The sequence below is a fragment of the Cyclopterus lumpus genome, chromosome 24, assembly GCF_009769545.1.
Source record: "Cyclopterus lumpus isolate fCycLum1 chromosome 24, fCycLum1.pri, whole genome shotgun sequence".
NCBI lineage: Eukaryota > Metazoa > Chordata > Actinopteri > Perciformes > Cyclopteridae > Cyclopterus > Cyclopterus lumpus.
The window spans coordinates 13,121,966-13,148,659 of NC_046989.1; the positions used below are offsets into that span (position 1 = coordinate 13,121,966).

Here is a 26,694-nt window from a genome sequence, read left to right on the forward strand (position 1 = left end):
CATCCCAGCGTTATGTTCCTTTTCTGCTCTGCATATAAAATAGGAAATTATAGCAGTTTTCTTTTGCCTTGACTGTATTTGTATGTTTATTATTAAAGTGATCCAAAATGTATGCAAAGTAATCAAAATTAGTTTCTTTAATATTGTTATATATTGTTGTAATTTTAACAGCAACTGGTGATTGTATCGGAATCATCATATATCTCCAACAGACTTCAATAATTTTTTGTAAAGTAATATATTACAGCACGACGCATCGCATCAAACGCTATATTTTAATTAAAGAGTTATACAGCTGAATTATAATATTACAGAATCATAAACTGTCAACTTAACATAAGCAAGAGGTTCCTTTATTTTTACAAAGACTTTGCTAAATATAACACGTGACCAAAGACTTCCTGGAGACGGCAGTATAAAAACGTGTTGCTGTTAAAATGTTTACCAACCTGTATCGCGAGGCGTCAGAAACCAGGGAACAGAAGAAGAAGACAAGATTCTCACCTTTTCGGCCATTTGTCTCGCGGGTCGTTGTAGACTTCTCCTGATCCTACAACTCCTGCCGAGTTTCCAGTGTACGAGTTAAATCCTGTCCGAGGTTCAGGAGTCACACAGCAGACAGACAGACAGACAGAGCAGTGAGATACGAGTCAGCATCGTTCATATTACAGCTTTGTCATCCGAAAAGCATATCTGAGATAGAAGCTGCTGGCTGCTAGATGTGCAGATCTCTGCTGCACGTCTCCCACTTACTCCCATCACGCCCATCTCCAACAAGGAATTACGGGCGTTTGCACATTTTAAATCGTCACAGAAAAACAGTGTTAGACGACATATTAATTTCCCCATTTATAGTGTTGCACATCAAGCAGAGACCCGGGGTCTCCGGCAACCAGCAGCTTCTTCTGACGTCATCACTTCATTTCCCACAGACCAGCAGGAAGAAAGAGAGGGAAGTGGTTCCGGAGAGGCATTAAGGCAGAAACCATTAGATCTCATTAAAAGAAGAGCAAGCCACGAAAAGAGAGAGAGAGGGAGCGTTAGAAAGCTGTTAAAGGGCCGTTCCAAAGCAGCAGAAATGGTCTGTGGACGAGCCGATGGGATCTGAGGCCACGGTCACCTGTGTGTCAGATGTCATGATCTGGAGTCCTCCAAAAACACCTGTGTTCACTCTATTACCATTTTATTGCCAACTGTTTGACCCAATATTGAATGAATGAAAACCATTAAATTGATCGGTTACAGAAGTATAAGCCGAGCAATATTCTCTCGTCAAAAAAAACAAAACCATGAAAAGACCAAACCTACAATGAACCTAGACATACTTATATACTGTTTTCCAAGATGGAGCGCCATTTATTTGACTATTTATGGGAAAACCTGTCCAGGCTTCTTAGTGTGTGGGTCCATAGAGCATAACTTAATAGAGTCCTCCACCAACTGAGCCGGTCGAGAGCACGAGACAGAAAAAGATGCTGTTGATAATATAAAAAGCTCAGAAAATGTGCTCTTTTTGTCATTCTTGTGTGCAGAAGACAGTATGCTGGGGCCGGTTTGCGTCACCTGATCCTGCAATACAGCAGGTGGCCACTGGGCCAAAACACACATGGAGAATCTGTTTTTATAGATTAGTCGCTTGGTATCCACTCATCTCGAGCCACCAAATGTGCATTAATCCGCAGCTAAAAATAGTCCAACAAAATTCACTATTTAATCTTGTTGATGCTTGCTTTGGAAAATGACTGAACATTCTTTTAAAGTTAAACTACATATTTGTCAATCTTTTATATATATTTACGTCTGAATAATTGGGAAGTCAGTCAGTACTGAGGAATGGACCGACACATTCTTGGGTTTGGTCTGTTCGTGGGATTTGTTGACAGACAGAAGAATAAAGGATAATGCCGGCGAGCAGGAACTAAGCAAATGATGCGTTTAACTTCCATGGCACAATGTTTCACACCACAGGCTGGGAGGAAATTCTGTATCCAAACAGTTAATTAAAGATCTTCTCCATTGTTGTGAAAATTATTAAAAAGCAGTGGTTGAATCCTACCAGATGAGTGACCCAGGAACCACCCAGGACTTTAACCATTAAACATCTCAACTCCACTTGGTTGCGTTTAAATAAAAACACATCTTGGGAGTCCAAATGCATGTTGGGTCTGGTGTTTCAGATGAAATGGAAGTTGGTACAGTTCAGATGCAGACACAGTGACGGGGCGTGAACCCAGATGGATTCCTCCAGCTGGTAGCTCCTAAGCCCTTTACTTTGGGTTTCACAGCACGAAAACAGGGAGAGATCTGAAGCTAACTGGCAGAGAAAAAAGTAACCACAGAGAATCAGGGCCAGTAACATTCCTCTGTGGAGCCAAGAGATGGAAAATTATACTTGAAAAATCTCCAGATTCACAAAAAAAGTATTAGATTCTTTATTAGCCAAAACTCACTCTTCTGCACCAACGTGCAGTTTTTTATGATTTTAATGAGATTTTTATCTCGCAGCCGTCTCCATTCCGTGCACTTTCCGCCACGTTGTTTTCTCTCATGGTTTTATTCTGATTACAAAAATATCTGCGCTTCAAGAAGAGTTTTCGCGTGTTTTTTGTCCAAGTCCGAGCTTTGGGAGCTGCCAGCTCAAATCACACTCATTTCAATACATTTTGGAGATTCATATGTCGGGGAAGCCAGAGACTCAGGTGCCGTTTGGTCACCTGAACCTGCCGCAAAGCCCTTTGGGAGTTGTAGTAAGGTTTTAGTAGAGCTGCAGCGTTAGACAGCGGAGACACAGACTGACAGGCGAAATGAAGGACGAGCCGGATCAGCGGAAAGAGCTGAAACAGGCCGACAACAAAGCACAGACAAGGATTCAAAATACTGGAAAGGCAGGTTAACAGACAGACCAACACAGAGACAGGCAAAAGTGGGGAAAAGGAAGCACAAACACATAAATAGAGAATAAATAAAGGCAGCAGCAGCCTGGTGGAAGCTATGCACAGGCAGTAGAGCAATGGACTTCAAGCCGGTTACTGGGGTGAGCTGCTGGCGGCCAGAGTGCAGTGGTGTGTGTTGATGATGCATGGGTGTGTGGTGTGATGCTCGGGGGTTGGGACATGCAGATTCTTTTTTCAGGGGGATGGGATGGGGTAGGGTGGGTGGGGTGGGTAGTGGGGCATTAGTAAGATGCTTTGGTTTTTTTTTCCTGATTCGAGTGAATATGCAACACAAAGTTCTCCATGAGGTCTTGGATGTGTTTTAGTGTTCAATAAGCAGCAGGGTTGGAGGAGGTTTATTTTGAAGGTCGCTTCCTGGAGCCCAGGTGGCGGTAACATTGAGGCTGTGCGGCATCGGTAGCTCTGTCTGTCTGTGGATGCTCAAAAAGCTTCAGTCGCGTCTGCTTATGAGCGTATGGAACTCAGTTTCACATTTTTCTGGAGCGATAGCGATTTCTTTGGTACCTTACTTTGACAGAAACTAAACAGGTCCCAAATGTTGAATGTTGTCGAAACAAAACTAAGTTTTGCATGTGTCATAAAATAACAACATTATTTAACCTAAATCAGGAATCTGAACAGACATTTGATGCCAGCTTTCAGTTTGTTACTTAATGCTACGTGATCCATTTTGGTTGATAAGAGCTTTAAGGCTCAACAACTGGGAGCGGTTCATTTAAAGAGTAACTTTTTAGAAGAAAACATCCATTACTTTGTGTATTTTTCTTTGATTAATTAGAACAATTTGCTAGATCCCTAAAAAGGTCAAATCGTTTAATAATTTACAAATATTACAGAAGAGCCTTAAAATAAAAGCCCCATTTTATATATAAGAAACATATTTTTTCTGATAGTCTCAACTGATGGTTATTCAATAACTTAACCCCCAATATAATAACTAATTAGTTCATCCAGAGGACTGAAATAAAAAACTTTTTCAATGTCCAATGTTTTTTGCCATATATCTAAAAAGAAAAAGGGCCAAAACAGAAATTGGATCTCAGATCAAATCGTGGGAGCAAAGAATTCAGAAAACTGCCAACTGACTGCAGGTGATCCCAAACACTAGATATCGCTTTTCAACAATGAGGCCTTTTGAAGAAAAGTAATGATAGATATCTTGACATAACATTCAACAAGGATAAACCAAGAAAAATAGTTGTTTAATATTTGGTTTATGTTCTGAACGACTGCTTGATGAACACGTGTCTTTTAGAGGGACTTGAGCATGACCTTATCTTGAATATAAGCCGCTGTAATAAATAAACTGCCACTAGGAGGCGCTGCAGACTGAGTTACACAAAAGCTCAGAGTTTGACAACAAGAAGATTTAGACTCTTAAAAACAGCCACAGACAAAGCAGACGCCTTTCACTCAACACACTGCTGCTGTGTGCATTTTGGCATGTTAATGAAAAGAGAGCCGAGTCCTTCTCAGGTGAGTGATGGGTTGTGTGAAGCCAATGGTGTCTCCTTCCCTTTAAAGCCATCACCGCTAAGCAGAGCCACGGGGCAGGAAGGGGGCAGGCGGGCAGACTGACGGCTGGCCCCGCCCCCTGGTCCCAAGCAGCGACAGACCAGACACAAAGGAGACGGCGGGCGACAACACCAACAGTACTATGATTGGCTTTGATGGGTCCCAATCTGCATCAAATAAGTGGTGGCGTGATTATCGATTGCTTTTTCTGTTCGCTAGTAATGATTGAGGAGGGGGGAGGGGGGTTGTGTAGAGGAACATGTGGAGGGGAAAATAATTACTGGGGGGGGACAGGAGGTGTTCAGACAAATCAACATAACAAAAATGTGATACAATCTGATTTGTTCGAAGAGAGCGAGGGAAATTACCACATATATATATATGTATGTATATAAAATAACGAACAAAGTGATGAACGGAGGGGACTGAGGGACAACAAAAAAAATAATTTGGACAAACACTTAAAGAAGGAAAAAGTAGACGTGGAAAAAAGTCAGAACTTCTCTCTACTGAAGGGGAAAAAAAACGTAAGGCAAAAGTAGCACTAAACTATGAAGGAGTGGGTAGTAAATGAAGAGATGAGCGAATGAGAGGGAGGTATGGGAGCTGTGGAGGGCGCTGTGCCGAGCCTGACTCCTCTCTCCTCTCTCCGGGTCTACCTTTAAAGCCTCCTGGGGGCACGGAGCTGGGTTTGGCAGGAAGGGGGGGACCTGTACTGTTGGAGTTGTTGTATGGCGGCTGGAACGAGCCAGACAGGAAGATGCCGTCAGAAAGAGGGCGGGGCTTGCGCGCAGTGGGCGGCGGCTGAGGCCTGCTGTGATTGGTTGAGGCGGAGGCCGGGAGGTCGCCGTACGACTTCCTGGTCGCCGACAGCTTCACCTGACCTGATTGACTGCCGCCGCCTCCACTCCCTGCTTTGGTGGCTTCCTCCTCGTCCTCCTCCTCCTCATCGCCCGCGTAGGAGACAAACTTGGCGGTGTAGAGCGTGTCAGGGGAGGCGATCTGGGTTTTGAGGTAGGAGGTGTTTCTCTGTGGTGGGGGCGGGGGGGTGTTAGTAGGGTTGTGGGGGGCGGGGGGTTGGTAATCCAGGGGCAGCGGGGGCCGATACAGACCGGCCGGCTCGTCAGGCGTCAGCAGCTTTCTCTCGGCCTCGTCGTGCTGCCGCCGCCGCTCGGCCTCCAGGCGAGTGTAGTAGTCCTCCTCCTGTCTCCTCTAAGGGAGGGACAACCTGTTAGTAAGCTCCACCCTCATTGGCTCTCACCTCAGTGCAGGACACCTACTCACTGATCAGCTACAGCTGGGGAAACTCCACTAACCTGCTTCTAGCACAAGGAAAACAAGATCTGTGACTACAGCTGCTCTACCGGGGCCTCCATACAACATACAAAGATCTGTTACAGTACACCAAGTACACCATGTCTACCAGTTTGACACAAGTGAATCATAACTGACGCATACCAGTCTACAAAGTGTATACAAATCACAACAGCTGTTTTAGCCTCCTACAACTATTTGAGACCACCAACAATCATCTTAAGGATGCTATTTGAAATCATGTTATGAGTATGTTACAGATCAATACAAGGACAGTTCTATAAATGTTGCCCCTGAACTGGATTTGATCTCACTGGTTTACTCCCGATACAATCTGGTCCTCTTGCACATGACTTGATCACCTGTAAACACCAGGACGGCTATGTAAACAAGGTCTAGGCCTTTACCGTTTCATCCAGGAGATTTATATATATATAAAAAACTCTACCAACAACTATTTAACAACTCCACCAATCTGACACAATACTGGAAGAAGAACCTGTTTTAACAATGTCTAAAAACTTGATGCAGTGAACCGCCTTCCTGGACCACCCTGTCTACCGCATTCTCCCGTTTACATCAACACTGCTCGAGTGTATGCGTGTGTCCACATGTGCCTGTGTATCCTCAATGTATATTATTGGGTTGTGGGTAGGTCTTTTTGATTTGAGCCCACCCCGTCTTCACTGGCCTGTGGTGATGTTACACATAAATCTACTGCTGGAGGAATGTGTTTAGATTTCTGGGTTTGGAGCTCGACCAGCTGCTCCGGGACGTGTGCTCAATCTTGATGCTTCTGATCAATCTTTTTGTTTTTTCTTGGTCCGTTTCATGTAGTTCAGATCGTATAATTCTTCAAAAACATAACCTCTAGTGCTGTGGATGTATCCAAGCTTCTTTTGGTGGTTGAATCTGCCCAGTTGGAATCTGAAGAAACTGGGAGGGATTAGTGGGTGTGTGGGTTTGAATGACTGGCTGGGTTTCTGAATATGTACAGTATGGATGGCTGAGGGTGGGAATGAGACACATGGGTGGTATAGATGTATGTGTGCGTGTGCGTGTGCGTGTGTGTGTGTGTGTATGAACTGAATATAAAGCATGTGGTTTTTTTGGGGAAAAGTGGGAGCGTGGGTGGCATTCCCTGAACATAGTTTCTGAAGCAATGATGAATGAAAAAAAAAAAAAAAAGATAAATAAAAAAACTAACAAAATCATAACTGCTTCCCCCCAAAACAACTGAAATAACTGAACTCCCTGACACACCGACAACAACAACAACAACAACAACAACAACAACGAGATGGGAGTCCCATGCTTGAGGTGGGTGGGAGCACATAACATGAGACACTTCACATAGGGTGGGGGGGGGTGCATAAGATGAGGACATGCAGTTGGACATCTTTACAATAAATAAACAGCATCAAATTAACTGTTATAACATCTTAAAAACAATAACTCTCAAAGACAGTAGTTTGAAATGTATTAACAAATAAACTGACTTCATCATTAAACAAATATCTCAGAGATACTTTTGACTACCGTTTTTATATGTTTTCCATAATAATAATGTAAATACTAAAATTGAATGTGAGGATTTTAGAAGACCAGTGGTGTGATCAGCGGTCTGCCATTCACAGACAAATCCGCCATAGGACAATACACAGATAAAAAAAACACACTGAATGTTTGATTTAACACACAAGACAAGGACACCAGGGCGCCTGGACCCAGATCAGACAACTGGTCATTTAAAAAACACCCAGAGTACAATGTAAAGTCAAATTTAACATATCTAAATATTTGTGCCCTATGTTACCAAATACAAATATTTAGAGACCACAGGGGCCTTGGAGAGTTTTGAGTGGTTGCACACTTTGTGTAAATGGACTTAGTTACAAAATTAAGCAAATTGAGCTCTGTTGCGTAAGTTATTGTGTAATAATGAATTGCCAAAAAAGGTACATTTAATTCCTTTTTAATTAAATCTAGAACACAATAAAGTGTGCACCAGGTGAAAGGAAGTCACAGTAGACAACGTTGGACGGATTCTTGCGGCTGATATTTCGTTACATTCTTTATTCCATTTGATCCAGTAAATGTCGTCTACCTCCGATATATTGGATGTGAAGTTGTAATTTCTGATTTCATCCAAATGTGCACATTATTTCCCTGACAAGGACGTAATTAACACCATTTCCTTTTAATGGAGTAACAGCATTTTGGGAAATACGCTTATTTGCTTTCTAGTCGAGAGTCAGATGAGAAGATCGATGCCACTCGTCTCCACTGTAAAGAGCAAGCAGCCGGTTAGCATAGCTTAGCACAACGACTGGAAACGGCAGCGCCTCTAAAGCCAATTAATACACACGTTTTAGTTTGTTTCATGTGCAAAAAACACTAAATGTGGTCTTAATAAGTAGATTTCCAAAAATATTTAACCATTCCTTTTAACGTAATTTATTGGTTATTTTAACTTCATACATTTAAGAATGTCTTGGGTTAGATGCAATGACTAAGGTAAAGAGGAGTGGTACTGCAGTGTTCCATGATGGTCTGAATACTATTTTAAGGGTTTTCCCTGCTGACAAAAAGGACAATAATTGAGGACATTTTGAAGATGCTGAAATAATTTTGGTCCAACCCTGATGAATTGACTCATATTATATGAATTGGCTGACTAACAGTATCATAACAAAACATCCTCGGCATTCTGCAGACAAATGAACACGACTTCATTAAATCCTATAGTTTCACAGATAAACAAACCGACCTTCTCGCCGCCCTCTCGTTTGGCCTCCTCCCTCCACCTCCTCTCCTCCTCCTGCTTTGCTCGCTCCTCTGCCTCCCGCTTACGAATCTCCTCCAGCTGCTGCTTACGCCGTCGCTCTTCGTCCTGCAACTGATCACACAACCACACACACGGCAAAAGGCACGTATGCAAACAAGGAATTAATTAGTACAACATGAATCGTGTGCCATTCATACACAAACTCTGAAAGCCTGTCCACATCAAATGACTCCGTTTAACAGCTTGGACACTAATGTACACCAACAGGTTGTGCGTAACGTGAGGTAGGTTAGATTTGTCCCTCAGGACTCCTCCAAAAGAGTAGGAGCAGTGTGCACTGCAAACACAGCATAGGCAGGTAGACACACACACACACACACACACACACACACACACACTGCGGAACATGCGGACACCAACAACATGCAACAAAGGGAAAAGACAGCCTCTCTTTTGGCTACTTGAGGTGCGTTTGATTTAGTTTATCATAAAACATTAAAAGGCCTTTCTGAGGAGGAGAGGAAGGATAAATCAAGCGTACCTGAAGAAACTGTAAGCTAAGTGGGCTGCTGCAGAAATATTATGATTATGATCACCATCCCAACACCCAGTGGGATACGCTGACACAAAACAAACGGACCCATGTATGGGCTGGATGGTGGCTAAAAGGTCAGTTCAACAAAATTACAAAACATATTTTGCCACATACCCCGAGAGGATATATAAAAATTAAAAAAAATATGTGTTTCATGTTTTGGTTGAACAGACCCTTTAAAAAGAGAACATAAAGAGGCTCAGCTGGGCACACACAGACAGATGAATGAATGGATTCAAAGACCACATCGTGATGTGGCCCTGGGCACACAGTGACGGAGGCTCACAGGACTATCATGCATGGATCTCCATCTGGACGGCCTCCTGTGATGCATTCAGCCATGCAGGCACCACCTCCATATGCACTCAAAACGTCACTGCTTATAAGAACCACAACAGCCTCAGCTCTGCTACTCGGGAACCATGTAAAGGTTTGTTTTATGGATTTGGAAACACCAGTATTTCATCATTTATAAGCTGCAGCTTCACTTGCTGCCCCCCTCCCACCCGAGCAGTTGTTTTGAGTGGACAAAGAGATGGACAGCTTCCCCCAGCCAAACAACATCAAGCATCTCAAGACGGCCTTTCCATGGCCGATGGCTCTCAGACTAATCATGGCACAAGCCCTGCCTCCAACCCCCAACGACAGTACTCCAGATGGGTAAGGACAGACAGATAGGAAACACGGGGCAGGTGGGCAGCCCAGACAGGAAACAGAAAGTGATGTAAGGGCAGGGAGAGGATACTCGTCATTAACAGGAAGAACATACCAAGTCTAGAACAGAGATAGCTGGGACAGCATTCTGCTGCTGCTGAAGAAGAAGACAATAAAAGTGTGAAACAGGGGACATATAGGCAGGGAGGGGGTAGAGGGAAAAGACCATTTACTGGAAAGTGAAGGTGGAGATATCAATTTAACTTAAGTAAGAAAAAAAGAGGAGGGGGAGGAAGGGAGAAGGAAAGAGAAACTGAGGAGGAAAATAGGAATTAAATGAAGGGAGGGGGAGGAAATACAGTGAAGTGAAAACATTGTTTTTTTCCACTCTGCTGATTAGTGACTGTTAAAGAGCTCCTGAATCCACCACCATCCAAATCCACATAATCACCGCACCACCTAAGCACTACTTAAATATAACTCACTATTTTATGTAATTACACCAAGGGACTCTGGCAGCTTTCTTCCACTACTTCACCATGAACTCTTCCTGAAGTTTTTACTTTTTGTACAATTGCAGCTACTTGATCAACTTTATTGTTTGTATCTTGTTTTCTTTGAACTGCAACAGTTTTTTCCTATCTTATCATCATGAAGGGTCTCGGCCGGAGTAACCTCATTCCCCAGGGGCAAATTTGGGCCCCTTATTACCTTAATTTCTATCAGTTTGTAGGGATTTGATCAACATAAATGTATTCAGATAAAGGGGCCATCTGAGCATATATGAATATAAATATAAACTAAATAATCAAAAAGGTCAACAGTTTTATTAATCCAATCATATAAACCAAGGACTGTATGGTGTACAGATGTTGAAGCTCTGCTCTCGGACAAACGCACATTTTGTTAAATTTAGAACACATAAATGCCCGTTATAAATGCTCGTTTTTGGTAAAGCAGCACATGAAATCCAGAAAATCAGTTTAAAGTACGTTATTAATGAAAAAAACTGGAGTGACCCAACCACGCCATACAATCACACAGGCGGCCACACGGGCAGCTGCATCCTCCAGCACACTACTACATCCATCACTGCCAGTCACACAGAACAATAATGCTGTGCAAGGATAAAAATTAAATCAAAAAGTATTCACACTAATCTCTGGAAGTAAAAGGAATTTGCCTGTTTTGGGAAATCTGACCGCCATTTTAGTGCTGGAACAGTGAGCGTAAAGGCTGCCGTGATGATAGCCATGATAAGCCTGTGTACAGCAGACGCTGTGCGGCTTCAGCTCGTTCCATCATTAGCATGAATCAAGATGGGATGTAATTATCACACAACTCTTCCTTGACATTTTCCAGAATTAGTCCAATCCGGAGGATGCCAGATGTAAGTAAAGTAATATCCACTTTAAACAAATTGTGACACTAGTTGTAGTGTCTTTTCACAGCAGGATGCAGCTTTTTGCTACAAATCCTGAATGGCCATCACTCGCCAAGCAAGTGCTGAGCGAAGGAAACAGAATCTACAGGAAACCTAAATCACCACATGTTCAGACACGCCACCTCTCATACTGAAAGTCACAGTTAGATCCACATGATGCGACTGCCGAGTTAACAACACCCTCACCTGCCTGGCCAAAGCCCCCGTCCACCCCTCCAGCAAATCAGGTTTAAGCAGCTTAGCATGGCAAAGCGATGACAGAAGCATGTTGCAGATGCACACTGCAGAACATTCACAGTGGGAGGCAGAGGAATCCATTCCCCCCCCTCCAACGTTTGAAAGCTGGCCCCTTCTTCTCCCCACATTAGCCTGACTTTCTGTGGCTTCCCTGTGAGCTGAGCTACAGATTTCTTTTCTAAACTGTGAGCTGAATGTTACTTACATCAGAGTGTTTAATTTAGGCAAAAACCGCCATTGCAGAAGATTTTCTGTCCTTTTCAATGTTTCCTTTACTCTCCTCTGCTGCATGCTTGGTCTTCCACTTCATTCAGCATTTTCTTTCTTTACTCTCTCTTTCCCGTACTCTCCACTACCACCACCAACCTCATCTTACCCTGGCTCTCTTTTCAGCTTCCAGCCTCTGCATGATCATCATGGTGTCCACGTCCTCATCGTCCTCCTCCTCCTCATCCTCATCGCTATGCTTGGACTCCTGCAGTCGTTTCTGGAACTGCCACTCCAGCATCAGCTTCCTCAAACGGTCGCTTTCCTCTGCCGTTCGCTCCGGCTTCGACTGGAAAACAATGTGTGCACCAGTTATTTGTAAATCCATCACTAAGTGTGTGTGCGTGTGATAAGTCCTTCCTTCCTCTGAATGGAGCTGAACTTGAGTCTACCTGGAGCTCCTGGATCTCTTTGTCCAGAAGGTCGACGATGTGAAGCTGCTGCTGCTTCTCGGCCTTCTCGCGGGCGTCTCGTTTCCAGGGGTCTGGAGACAGACTGTCGCTGGACGTTAGCTCCTCCTTGCTGATGGTGATGTACTGCAAGTCTCGCCTCTCGATGGTCCGTGGCTGCTGCTGCGGTAACAGCTCCCTGATCACCGTGTCCATGCCTACAAGTACATTATTATTATTATTTGTAATCATTTAAATAGGATTCTTGTTTGCAAATAAATAAACCGAGATAAGACATAACATAAAAGGAGTTACCAGGGTTGGAGACACTAGCAGGGGGAGGAACAGCTGATCGCGGCAGGCTGGACAGCTTCTCTGGTCTGGATGGCTGGGGCTGAGGCTGTGGGGGGATGTAGGGCTGGGGCGGGGCCACAGAGGGCAGAGGGGGCTGGTGGTGGGGAGGAGGCATTGATCCTCCGTTGTTGTGAGGTTGGACGGGCATGACGGGGTTTGCCCGAATCTGACCCAGCTTCCTCTCTTGCTCTCTCCTCTTCCTCTCCCTGGGAAATCATCATCATCATTTTTGTTAGTTATTATCATCATCATTTTTTGTGCAATATAAAATAAAATGGTATGTTATATACTGTCTATTAGGATGTGCTGGTTTTCTGGTTCTAAATTAATATCTCTGTTGCACCTGTTTAATTGTCGTTCTTTCACTTACAGCCTACAGTTAAATCAAATGTTCTTTTGTGTGTGACATTCGTTTTGATAAATCTAATAAAACAATAAATGAAGGAACTCCCACCTCTCTTCCTCTAGTCGAGCTTTCTCCTTCTCATACCAGCGCTGCTGCTCCTCGCGTTTCTTGCGGTCCGCAGCCTGCTGGGCTGTTACGGGATTAATGGCAGCGGGAGGCGGCGGAAGCGGTAACTCGTGTTGGGGTTCATAGGGCTCGAAGGCGTCCGGGTAAGGGGCCGGTGGTGGGGGCGGAGGAGGGGGCAGGTCTGAGCGGGATGGGGTCTGGGCCGAATGCGGCGGCGCGGCGTGCGGAGCGTTGGGCGTCTTCCATCGGCCCGGCCCGGTCTTCTGGTTCAGGGCCTTGTTGGAGGAGGAGGAGGAGGCTGAAAAGTTGAGGTGCTCCTGGCTCGACGTGGATGACTCCAACGAGGAGGACACCTGCGGCTGTGGGGTCCAGTGGTCAGGACCTCCAACACCTAGAGACACGCAGAAGTTCAGTCAGCAGTCGTCCTCAGCACTGGATGTAAATCTGGGATTTGGTCATGAGGTGTTCCCGGTTATAGGAGCAATGAGTTGCATCACAAAAAATATTTTTTTGTGATGCAACGAATGTGTGAAGCAAACATTGAAATCCAATAATTCCAGACTACGACTGGCTCTGACCACAGAGTGCTGTGGTCATGGATAGGACTTGAGTCCACGATGAAGGAAGACAGTGGTTTGGAAGCGGTCTGATTTCCCATCAGAGCTGACGTGTTGTTGTTGTTTTTTCTCTAAGTTGGCTTCATCCGTCTCACCTCAGCACTCACGGTCGTAGCGTTTTATTTAAATCAACTAAACCCTCCCAATACTCGGAAAGAGGCAAACGCTTTAATGGGCTGTCAATCCGAACTAATGAAGGTCGACTGACTGCAACAACCAAATGAACGGACTACAAGTGACTTGACAGCGTGCAGGATTTCTCATTTCACAGATTCATTTTCAAATGTCACAATTTATAATTGTGTCATTCTGAATGAATTACTGGGAGTATTACATAAACAATTATATTGCAGTGGACTCGGCTTGGAGGATATCATTCACAGGACGAGTGGGATGGCCTACGATATGAGTGACAGTGTCGCTTTAAGAGCAGGTATCGTAACCATGGCAACGGAATGGCATTGAGGGGTTAAAGGTGAGGGATGTCGGTGTCACGGGAGCATTGTTTGTGAAAGTGGAATAAACAGCCACGGGTGTGCAGCCAAACAGATAAACCTTGTCGACTACGTTCATTCCTGCGCTCCTACAATATGAAATTGTATTACATTTTAGAGGAACATTTTAGGTGCTGAAAACCACTAAGCTGTTCCATAATCTTGCAGTTGATACTATCGGGTGCTACGGTCAAATTTGTTGTCATCTCCACTGATCCAAGGTCTTTCTTACCTCCTGGTGGACCTCTCTGGTAGTCGAGATCTCTGTGTTGGTAGTCCATGTCCCGGTGCTGGTAGTCCTGCTGGTAGTGCTGCTGCATGCGCTCGTCTGGCCTCAGACCTCCTGGTGGAGGGTACAACTCCTCCTGGGATTGGTTTATGCGCTGGGAAGAGATGACGATGTGAGTAAGAGACAAGAGAAAAAGGGGCAGACTATGAGATGAAAGAGAAGGGAAAATGGGGTGGAGACTTTGGCTGGTAATAAAGAGAGAAAAGGGAAAGACATCTGGACCATCGAACATGTTTAGTTGAAGAATTCAAACATTTGTGTGATGTTTTACAGTCAAGACTTGACGTCTAATTTATAGAGGAAAAACAAAAAGATCTATTTACTTGCATAACAAATGAAGCAAACCGTTTTATGTCTGCTACTTTCAGACTGTACATTCATAAAATGCTCCCAGTGAAGGGACTGAATTATTTATCAACTTCAACATTTAGGATGCTATTTTACGTATTCTCTGATAATGAAGCGGGTGTCTGCTGCTGCTCCACCTGCATGCTGCTGTTGTGAATGTTGTTGACCAGAGGGAGGCGTTCTCTGTCCTCCATGTCCTGCCAGTGCTGTGAGGGCCCCTGGCCTGGAACCACAACCCGATCCTGGCTCTTGGAGACTGGGATGGTGAAGTACTCCCTGGGATAGGTCTGGGTGGGGATGGGGTAGGCCTCTTGACGGGGAGGGGAGGGCTCATCCTGATGAAGTTATACAAAAAAAGAAATTAGAGTTTGGAAAGAAGATATTTGGGACACCCACCCAACACTAAACAGGCAACACATTGTCAGGGGAAAATAATTCCTCATTTCTATCGTAGATACCGTGTGTCTCATCTCGTCTGGTGGCAGATACAACATAAAGATGCCACCGCCTTCATTCCGACATTAACTTACATCTGCACACAGGTTGCCGGTGGAGACGGAGGTGATCTTAGTGCCAGGTCCTCCGGGGTATACTGCTTTTCCTGCAGGACTCTGGCCCTGATCTGATGATGGGCAGGAGAGACAGTCTTTTTAGTAGTCAGGGATGTTAAAAAACTAACAGTTAACAGGTCGATCACTAATTCCAGTTAATATAAATATTTGTTTAAATTAAAAAAGTAATAATAAAAAAACTACTCGTGAAGAGGTTATCAGACCGTTCCTCGGCACCATCTGAGAGGGTATTCTGTGCACCAGACTAACCTCACAGCTTGTCCACATGTTGCTTTATATAAATATATATAAAAATCAGAGACAAGGCATCTGCTTTTACGGTTTAACGGTTAATGATGGGTCGGTTAACTGTTGAAAAAAAGTGCAATGGAGTCATCAACAAATCCCAAATGACCCAAAATGGTAACTGAAAGTGGTTTCTGAGGTTGTTTTTTGCAGACTTTTGCAGACAGTGTTTCCGTATCAGGGTGGAAAAACACCTGCACTTTTTAAAAACAATTTCAAAGAAAAAACACTTATTTTTTATCCAAATAAAAAGTCATTTTCATTAAGATGTACGGCTACATTTACTGCCAAATTGGGTGTAACATGTGATGTGTTATCACACTTATGTCCGAACTACAACTTTGTGATGAATGTCCAATTCATTAAACAGGTGTAATTTAGTCAAAAAGCATAAATACATACATCTGAATCCTAGATAGTTAGGATAGTTTGGCATTCAAACTGTGAGGAACAGACATAATTTAGCTGGTTATCTTAACTAGGTACAATTAAAGTTGGATTTAAAGCCATTTCATGCTCAGTGTACTGTATGTAGTGAAACAAAATAGAGCTGCAAGCAGAAGACAGGCTAGACAGCGTCAGTCATTCCACCTGTACGAGCAGAAACAATATCGGTAAGTATTGGGGCTTACTGGCGACGTTGGGGCTGGAGCGGTGGTCGGCTCGGTTCTTGAGAAGTCGGTCTTCTCCGCTCATCTTCTTTGGTTCGGGGTAAGAATCCCAGCCAGCCTGCGGACTCTCTGGTGAGCCGTTCTGCACCGAGTTGTTGTACAACTCAAAGCCTTCGCTCTTCGGTCGCAGTTTCCCGTTCTTGTCACGGCCTCGGTCTGATGCTGGAGAGATGGAGGGGAGAGAGAGACTTGATGGTTGAAAGGTTTAAAATAAATACAATTATTATTTCAGTAGCTTTTCTATGACAAACTAATCCAGAGATACTTGTGGTTATTTTGAAAAAAAAAAATGTTGGTGGCTAAAATACATTTAGCTGCTCCCCTCTTCCACAGCAGTAGATTGCTTCGCTCCCGTACTGGTACTCCGGTCTGTTCCTCCAAACCGGGGGTCTGTCAACTGTGATCCGCTGTACTAATGCTAATACGCCGACTATGGATAAGTACCTCATACAACCCCATTGCAAAACATCTGGACTATCTGTCCTTTTAAGTGCACCAATTTCTTTCCCTTCTACGTATCTGGCTTTGTTTCCCCGGGTCTGTGAGAATCTACACTTTGCCTTGTCCAGTTTCCTACCATTAAGTTTACTAGAGAATGACCAGCGTCCTTCACGCCCTGCGGTCAGATTCTGGAAAACACACTGTGGTCGAGGGAATTCGGGAGGAGAAACACCCATTTAGCGTCATCCTGGCCAGACGACTTCCTTAATGAATCTCGGGTCACATTCCAACAGACAAAGACCAGCACACAGCCAGACAACCCAGTAAACTATATGCCGTGTGTGTGTGGACACACATACAGCTTGTCTCAGACACTCACACATAGCTGGCTCTGGCCACAAACACTCATTATATCCTTCAGTCTGCAAGCTGTTTTTTTTTTTTCAACAGTGTTACGAAGACAACAAGGACACACTGTCTGGACAAGTCTGCTTCTCCCCTTTCATCCACATCACTGCTATTAACTAATGGCGGAACTGACAGTCCATTCATTTCAACGACTAAACGTATGACTTGTGCTCTTTTTAAGAGACTTTTATAATGTTCCTGATTGTTCAATGATGGGAAAAATAACGGCATATAAAAAAATGGAAGTACAATATTTACAAAAATTACTAAAACAGTTGCTTGATTAACATAGTGAATTTTCGGTCTTTGGGACATTTGATTAATTCCAAGATTTTAAGCTTTTCAAATGATCATTAAGCATCATTCAAAGAAAAAGTTTAGAAAGATCCTTAAAAATCACGACATAAAAAAGACAAATTAATAATAAAAAATAGCAATAATTTAGTCTTTTCCTAAATTAAAAAGGCAATTTAATGTATTTTTAGACTCAAGGGAACCCTTACGTTTCTACTAATTTTAGAGTTGCATAATAATCCGTTTTTAAGTAAACTCAACTCTTTTAGAAGTCTCTCTAAACATCCTGTATACAAAACATGTGTGTTTATGCGCTCACCTCTTGGCAACAAGGGGCTGGGCTGGTTGAGGAGAGTAGCCAGTCCGTGGTAAATGGCTCCCTGCTTGGCGACCTCCAGAGTCACAACTGAGCCCGTCCTCGTCATCAGCTCTGCTGCCCTGAACACACAAAGAGAAAGAGAGAGGGAATTAGTATGGAACTTGTACTAGTGTGTGTATATATGTATATCTAGAGAGAGAGAGAAAAGCTTTAAAAGTGACTAAAACAATTAATCGGTTATCAAAAGGGTCGATCAACTCATCGATTCAGCTCTCATATCATTTGTAGTATGGAACTTTACCTTTTTTTTTTTGTCAAAATAAGAGAACACTAGTAAAGTCTAGTGGCTTCCCAAAAGGCAGAATAATTCACTGGAACACCTTTAATAAGAGCCAGAGGAGGCGGGGATCTCTCTCACACACACACACACACACAGTGTGTGTTTGATTGGCTGGAACTCTGGGAATGCAACGTCAACTCAGCAAGAAGCTGAGCTGAGAACTGTCTCTGAGATATCACAGGATTTAACTTGTGCCAGATCTAAAGGCTGCAAATCATACTTAGACTTAACCTGCAGGAAAGGAGATTAGCGCAGGATGATGAACAAAAAGTTAAGAAATTGACAGGAAACTCCTCATTTGAACTCTTAGTTGACCATAAATGGCCCGATTAAAGGAATCCCAGCCACCTTCCACCTGCACGCTAAAGCAAGCAATCAAGCAAATGATTTGCTAATCCATTTTGACTTCGGGGGGACAAACGATAAGCGACAACACCGAACTGTACATGCTGAGGGAGAGAGGAATAACTGGATTCATCTGGGTGGAGCGTTAGCCACCGAGCACTTTACAGACGTTTCCTAAACATACACACCCTTTTTGCAGATGTCAATTTCCATTTGCAGCAGAGGAAATGGAGAAAATCCCAGCCGACGATGCGCTTGGTATATTTTACTCTTTCAAATGTTTTCAATTCTCAAAATAGAAAAGAATTCAAGTTGTCATCAGCATGGCCGTAAAAATACATTAATACGGTGCGGTAGGTGGTTGAGCATGTGCCATGTGCACCAACTCCTCCTCCGTGGTGTGTGTGTGTTTTCTTCTATTTTTAGAGATACGTCATGAAGGTTTGATAATAATTTAAGCACGTCAGCTGGGATTGTCTCCATTTCCAATGGTACAAATAGATATCGACAAAAGACGACAATTAGGTGGCATCGCATTGCATGACGTCTGAACTCTGAAGCCAACAAACAAAAAACATTAAAACATCAGTACTGATTATTGGACCGCTGTCCTTACCTCTCTTGCGATAGGCCAACCAGGCTGCGTCCATCCACGCTCAACAGCTGGTCACCTGCAGCCAAACGGCCGTCCTGTATGAGAACACACACACACAAAATCACACAATGTTGTTTTTACTCAAACTTTTCTGTGATGGTTCCAGTTTCTGTGTGTACACTAACCACATCAGCCGCTCCTCCTTTGACAACGGACTTGATGTAGATGCCCAGCTTCTCCTGACCAGCACCCTACAGGGAGGGAAGAAGAGGGGGGAGAAACATTTTCTCATAATACAAAGATAATGAGAATAAAACACTTGATGTCAAAATGATTCTTTTTTTCAAGGGGCTTCTTCAACAAGCCCTTGAGCAAGGCACTGAAGCCTTGAGCAGGAGAAAACCCCATCTCAAGACATGAGATGGGGTTAATTAATACAGAAACAGAAGCTCCGGCTGAATAATCTGACCAGAAGGGAGTCCAGCACCACCGGGAATTTAAAAAACACATCGACACTGACCAGAACAGGGACGGATAAGAAAACTATCACGTCCTGAACACTGAGCCACTTCTAGCCGAAAGTTCAACGACGTGTCAAACTGAAACATTCCAAGACATTTATAGAGCTCCGGCAGCAAGCGTCCAACGCAAAGTGCTCTTATCCTCCCTCTCTTTGCATTTTTCTTTGTTGTATTCTGTATCTGCTGCTGAACTCAAACAACCAATTCGACAAGAAGCAACCAAGATAAGGGGGGAGGGGGGGTTCTTGTGATGTGGGGAGGTGGTTTATTTACAGTGCAGCAAAGTGCTGGCATGTTATCTGACAAATCACACGCTTTCTTTGCCATCTTGACATGTTTATCCTTAGAGTGGGACAGAGCAGACCCAGAGATTTTTTTCTTTATGAACACAATGCTGTGCTGAATATGAAACTATCCTGTCGCTCCAACACTTCCAAGACTTAAAATAAACAATTTGGATTTGACTAAACTAAACAGAAATCGAAAAAAACAACATTTTGATTACTTTCAGACTTGTTTCTATTTTAAAACAGCATTCAATAGTGTAATAGTTTAAAGGGTAAACAGGTGTCACACACACACACACAACCTAGACATTACCAATCACAGCATGTCTATAAACTTGCTCATAAAACTGTGGTTTGGATTCAAAACACTTCTAATTGCTAACATTTGTCAGACCTGGCAACAAGGCTGTGGGTGTGTGTTGTGTGTGTGTTGTGTGTGTGTGTGTGTGGTGTGTGTGCGTGCGTCCACATCTTGTAAGGCAGAAGCCGGGGTTACACTCAGGTTAATAGCCCTTACATGTTCAGGTCACATGATTAACTGGTTTATCAGCTGTGGTGCAGAAGATGAGGATGCAGTTCCAAAATGTCAGGTTTCAGGAAGACTTCTCGGAGTTAAATTCTAAAAAATGTTAAAGATTTTTTTTTTTACTGTCACATAGCGTTGCATGTTCCCACTCTTAACACTGGTCAAAGAATGGCAGAAAAGACAGTAGGTGCTGGTTCAGGCCCCAGTACATCAGGCCTATGAATATTTCGTACGTGAATGTGCATACAATTATATCACATTTTTCCAGTATTTCTAAGATGTATATAACAGAAGTTTCTCGTAATGTATCAAGTAATAATTCATCAAGTAATACCACATGAGCCCAGATAAGTGGCAGAAAATTGTCATATAGATGAATTCATTTAAAAATAATGAGTATGAGCTTCCCAGCTACTGAGGCTAGTAGTCATAAAACAACAATTATAATAGTAATGATAATATTAATAATGTATGACTTAATTTAACTTCAAAACGTTTTCCAGATGACGGTTTAATAAACATAATCAGTGTTTTCTCTATTTCTTCAATTATCATCTACACTGCAGATTACTGGCACGATTAGGTCAAGCTTGCATGATAACTTTTTTGAGTGGGGGTGATCTCTTACATTTTTATTGACGTTACGGTATATAATGTAACTGCTCCGACCCGATGTCCAATTATCTGTCATGACCGATGACAAATGACACATGGATAACTTTCTGTTTCTCTCACATATTCTCCAAACCGGGTTCCTCACTCGTTTATTCCTTAACTATAGTGAATTGAGTGAATAGAGATACATTCTGCAGAGACACCAGGCCTTCAAACTATTTTCCCCACAGTGTTTCGGCTCTCTGTCCGCATGGAATAATGAGGCAGGATTCATGCAGGCACGAAATTCCTGTGAGTGACATTAAGATGAGAGAAGAACAGTGAATCATTCTGACCGTTTAAAGTATGTTGTACATTACAGAAGACGTTAAAGAGCCCCTTGTTTCAGATGGAGCCACAGCTTCCTGCACTTATCCAGAATGGTGGATCGGGGCGCCAAATCCGGCACCAGAGACACTTTTGGGGAATTTCCTGAATCCCCTGAGGATGTTCAGAGAGGCTTTTAGCAAGTTTAAGGGGGGCCAGAGGGTCCCTGTGCACATATGAGCACGTCTGCTGCATCGGTGTGAGTTCACCTGAGTTTGTAAAGCTCAAGACTCATGTAGCACTATATATGTGTATGTATATATATATATATACATACATACATACATACAACTTGAGATAACATCATTTTTTTAAAGACCAATTTAAAGCCAATGTCTTGCCTATGAGATGAGATGTCTGCATGAGGCAGAAATGTGTGTTTTAAAGAGTCTTTTGAAGAAAAGAAGTGAAATACTGCTATGTCTGTCCAAAGTGTCATAATTAACATATATGAGTTTGAGTTACGGTCAATAACGTGTTTGTCAGGTCACAGTGACCTTTGACCACCAAATTTGAATCGCTTGGACGTTTGTGCCAGACGCAATGACATTTCCTCCAGGTGCTTCTGAGGGATCATGTCGTATCGAGCCATCACGACCTGGGACTGTACGTAAGATGGACGAACCGGAAACCCCTAATGCCTCCAGTCTGCTGCATCTGGTCTTGTGTTGGATTTTGCATTTAGAGACGCTGCTGAAACATGAATGTGGTAGATGTGCTCCTCGCAAACACCTGGCGTAATGGAACTGAACTGCTCTTTACTGCTTCCAGGTGCGATGCCACAATCAGGTTCGTCCAGGGGTCAAGGTAAGAGGTCGAGCGAAACAATCAGAGTTGTGGATCAGGACTTTAACCGTTACGTGAAAGTTAAAGCCCAAGTCTGTGGAACTATATCTGGGTGTGGAGCTCTGGAAATCATACAGTGCAATCAATAGTATACATACCAAAGTCAAAAATCGAATCTATCTGTACCGGCGCTATTTAGCATGTTCTTTGTGCCCATCGCCCTGATAAGCAGCACCAAAGTGCAAAGACATGCAGCTTGACCGAATCATGACAAGCTAAAGCCAACTCTCGACATGTATTGTCTTTTCTGCCATGTAAACACAGAAGAGAATGCCTAGGCAAAACCTTAATAATGAAGCTTTAAAACTCGTAGCTGCGGTTGGGGTCTATTAGAATTGCTGGAATACCTGAGGGAACGCTTTACTCTTTGATTTATTGTGTTTTACTGGACTGCTCTGCTTCTTCAAAAGTGCCCTGACACAACAAATCAAGTGCGCCTTAAAGCGGACAGGTATGTATGAAGAGAAGGGATGGCCCGAAGGAGCCGGCTGCTTTAAGCATGCCCCCCCCTCGACCTACGAAGCCTTGGTCCTTGACTTTTCAGCACATCTCCTCTCACGTCAGGATACACGTTCTGTCAGAGCTTTATGCTCTCTGGTCAAATCTCACTCACACCCTGAAGCGGTTGCGCTTGAATTATATTTGGATATAACGTTGCTGTGGACACAATTGTACCAATTTCCTGAGGTAAGCCTTGCTGGCTGCACTCTCAAAACCTCCCTCTGAGCACAAAGAAGTAAAGACACCAATGGCTGCACAAAGTCTTTCACAATCTTCACCAACTCTACAGAAAAAAGCTAAATGTCCTCCTCTCTTGCCCAAGAGGAGGAGGAGGAGGCTGAACTGAGAAAAACAAGTATGACTGGCTTTGAAGAATTGTGTTATTCCTTCTATGTTGATGTTTTCCAGCTCAGGAACATTCCAAATAATTTAACAGGACATTTTATTCCAGGGACCCGATATGACATCTTTAAAGCCAGTTTATATATAAGGCCCTATATAATAGACAAGATTAAAAAAACACCTCAATATGACTTGTATGTATACAAGAAGTTTAAGTCAGGAGAAAGTAAATGTTTTCCTGGAACCACCTTCACATGTGCGATGTTCCCCGACGTGCAGGGGAGGCTGCAACTCATGGATTATTCTCACTGATGATTTGTCTGCCAATTATTTTCTCGATTAATCGTGTTCCGTGTATAAAATGTCAGAAAATAGTGAAAAACGTCCATCGCAGTTTCCCCCAAATCCAAGGTGACGCCCATAGACGTCTCGTTTTGTCTGATCAACAAACCAAAAACTAATCATATCCAGGTCGCAATGACACAAAACAGAGGGGGGGGGGAACAATTTGGATTGATAGCGTGAGAAAGGTTGCAGTGTAAATTCCTGATGGACAAAACGACTAATTGTGTCACTAGGAGAAGTATGAATTATACAACAGGAGTGTTTCTGCCTGGACAGCAGAGTCAGAGTGATGTGACACTTTTCTTCTGCGGCCGACTCGCGGCGAGACAAACGATCTCTAAAGAACATCAAGAAACCGCTGAAAGCGAGCTGGCGACGCACCGAGATTACAGCGTTCATACATGTCCACCTGCTTTCTGCGGTCATAAACCACTCATCCAGAGAGGCAGTTTGAAAGCCAGAGGCGTTCAAAGACATTTTCTCAGGATCTGTACAGGCTGTGGTGGATCAACAGCTCCTTAGTTCTCCCCTTTTTGTCTCGTTGCACCTTGATGATTCTTAGTAAATACAATTTCATGACCAGTAATTTGCAGTTCATGACCACACCCAGCTTTAACCTGAGAAGATGCATCATCACCTGACACAACACCTGTGTGTGTGTGTTCAATGCTAGATACACAAGTCTCTTTAAAAAGGAATGAAAATAGGACAATGTGGGATTCACTTGTTTGTTTTTTCACACAAATAAGTATTTTGGTCGCAATTCATTAGAAGACAAAATAAAGGATATCAGGATCACCATGGCCGATATATCTTTTAACTCCCAACGATGGATATCAGCATCAGCTTAAAAAAAATCCACTGTGTGGGGCTGTAGATTGCCATATTTGAGTATTTGTGTGGGAAAAAACTAGGGAAATGCAGGAGTCAAACGCCGTTTCATCCTGTCCTCTGACAACCTCGGAAGCCATTCAGATTGCAGCGGTGACAACCAGAGATGAGCTCAAAATGAGGCAGGAATTGGTTCAGCTGGTAAGCAATGTGCACGACGACTTCCCCTAAAGTATGTCCCTGTTTGCCCCTGACAAGCCTGCCATATTGTGATCCGACCACAAGACAAAAAGCAGGCTTTCATAATGAGCGACCAAGATGTACAAATGTTCTCTTCCACACACCTTGTAAACACCTCCTGCCTGCAGCTTTACAGGAAAGCGAGTGCATGCGCGCGTGTGTGTGTGTGCGCGTGATACATCCTCCCATTGTTTCAGCCCTCACAGGGGTAACCCTCTCACACTGTTGTTCCACTTCTAGTACAATTCATTTAGCTAACAAACTCACACACACTAACACAGACAATACTTCAAACACGCAGTGGAAATAAACACACCAACTTTACAAAGTCATTCATGTCTTGGTGCTTCGGCTCCAGCTTTGATTCCCATTTTAACCATTGTTGCATAAAGCAAACAAACTTCTACACTACATTGTCTGTAAATGCACACATAAAAGACAAGCAATTACCCCAGAACAATTATTGTTTAATAACCTTATCTTAATAAATATGATATCACACTGTGGACTTATTTCTTTTCAAAGGGATTTTTTGAAAAAAAGAGAAGCAATTTCACTCAAATTTAGGGCTTCTTGTACCGTTTTAAGACTAAAGCGGCACTGAGGATGTTAATGAGTTCATCTGTACAGAGTTCTGTTCTCTGCTGTGATAGATAAATGAGTTAACACAGCAACACAGGAGGAGCTTTGTGTTACTGTGCTACTGTGTGTTAATAGCCTGTTAATAGTTAATAACTTGGCAGACAACAGTTGTTGTTCCTTAATTATGATAATAGTAGTCGGATCTTATCAAAACGTGTCTCTCTAATCACTCTTACTCCAAGCCCAGAATAAGAAGAACTATAAAACACGACTCGCATTAAAAAGGCTCAAAACATGCAAGTGAAAAACAATGACTAATCAGATTTTCATCTTTACATATCAATAATATGTAATGAAATAGCTTAACCCGTACTGAGCACATTGCCCAGAATGTGTGTGAGGTTTTACCAGCGGTGTCTCGTGTGTGTACTTTAGTTTAAACGTTATCAGAACGTCCCTGAAAGCAAACAGTGACAAGTGACGAACCCGGGGGCCATCCCAGCGGTGGGCGCACGAGAAACCCACATCGGCTCTGCCATTATTCACGGTCTGCTTTTCAATTAAAAGTTGCAGTGTTCACAACCACAAAGAGAAGGAGAACAACAATATGAAAGAGATACAAAAGGAAACTGGAGTTACCTGGTCTCTCTTGCCCACCACAGAAAACCACATGTTGCAGCCGCTCGTCAGCGCCGTCCAGACGGGGAAACAAACTCTCACTCTCTCACACACACACACACACACACAAACTGACTTCTATTACGGCGTGTGCGCGCTTTCAGCTTGCCAACGTGCACCGGCAAGTTAAAAAACCCTCAACTACACCGGCTGGGAGTAATCCATTCAGCTGAACGTCCACGTTTAAAAATCACGACTTACGGCTGGGTATGTGGGACACGAATAGTAAAGTGGCAAAAAGTAGTAGAAGAAGTTTAGTGCAGGTCATTTTTTCTTTCTCTTTTTGTAAAAGTTCTCTGGTAAAAGTTTAGTTGCGAGAATAAAAAAATAAAACAACTTCTATGAGTTCCTAATTGCAGCGTGTTTGTTAAGAAACGGTGAATCCAGGTGGCAATCCAGAGGTGAAGTGTCGGCTGGGACGCCAGCTGGTGAGTGAGGTGGAGCACTGCCTCAGCTCCACCCGGCAGATAGACACACACAAACACTCCGTTATATAACAGGACAGAGCTCAGCCCAGTTTAGAGAATTTAAGAAGCTGTTTTACAAAATCCTCTCTACCTGATTTTCCCACACACACCTAGCTGCCTGCTCTCTTCCTCGTACATCCACACAGCTCTGACAATAAACAGAGCAAGGAGGTTTCCTCAGTACATCCTCACACACACACACACACCACACACACCAAAGAGAGAGACCGTATGTTTAATATTATCCGTCTGCCTCACGCACTTTATCGGTAAAGCACAAAAAAACAGGATGCGACAAAACAAGCCTTGTGACAAACTTAAACTCTGTAATCTATCTCTTCTTTGATAAAAGAAGAGCAGTATGATCCCATCTGATAATTATTAAAAATAAGAAACCTGAATCTTCAAGGGTAGGCAGTAAATCCACTCCTTGAGCCTTTTGCAATAGAATGTATTCAAAATCAACAACACGCGCAAACTGAAAAATAACCACACTGAAACACAAACAGTGCAAACAAGATACGTCACTGTGCGGGACTCCATCTA

At 43.2% G+C, this 26,694-nt stretch overlaps 1 protein-coding gene across 9 annotated transcripts in view; it reads right to left on the reverse strand.

Annotated features, from left to right (window-relative positions):
* Positions 1-26,694, reverse strand: part of afdna (afadin, adherens junction formation factor a) — a 76,848-nt gene that overhangs the window by 1,167 nt on the left and 48,987 nt on the right. For 4 of the 9 annotated variants that reach the window (XM_034527153.1, XM_034527154.1, XM_034527155.1 and 1 more), the window contains 14 exons: positions 19,187-19,252; positions 19,023-19,096; positions 17,722-17,840; positions 16,221-16,421; positions 15,262-15,353; positions 14,869-15,066; positions 14,327-14,477; positions 12,966-13,374; positions 12,473-12,717; positions 12,161-12,375; positions 11,878-12,057; positions 8,554-8,682; positions 5,129-5,681; positions 505-589 (listed from right to left, as the gene is read on the reverse strand). In XM_034527153.1, coding sequence (XP_034383044.1) covers positions 505-589; positions 5,129-5,681; positions 8,554-8,682; positions 11,878-12,057; positions 12,161-12,375; positions 12,473-12,717; positions 12,966-13,374; positions 14,327-14,477; positions 14,869-15,066; positions 15,262-15,353; positions 16,221-16,421; positions 17,722-17,840; positions 19,023-19,096; positions 19,187-19,252 — 2,717 coding nt within the window. Of the gene's footprint in view, positions 1-504; positions 590-5,128; positions 5,682-8,553; positions 8,683-11,877; positions 12,058-12,160; positions 12,376-12,472; positions 12,718-12,965; positions 13,375-14,326; positions 14,478-14,868; positions 15,067-15,261; positions 15,354-16,220; positions 16,422-17,721; positions 17,841-19,022; positions 19,097-19,186; positions 19,253-26,694 lie in introns of those variants that run through there. The other 5 variants (XM_034527161.1, XM_034527157.1, XM_034527156.1 and 2 more) reach the window with 4 other exon arrangements.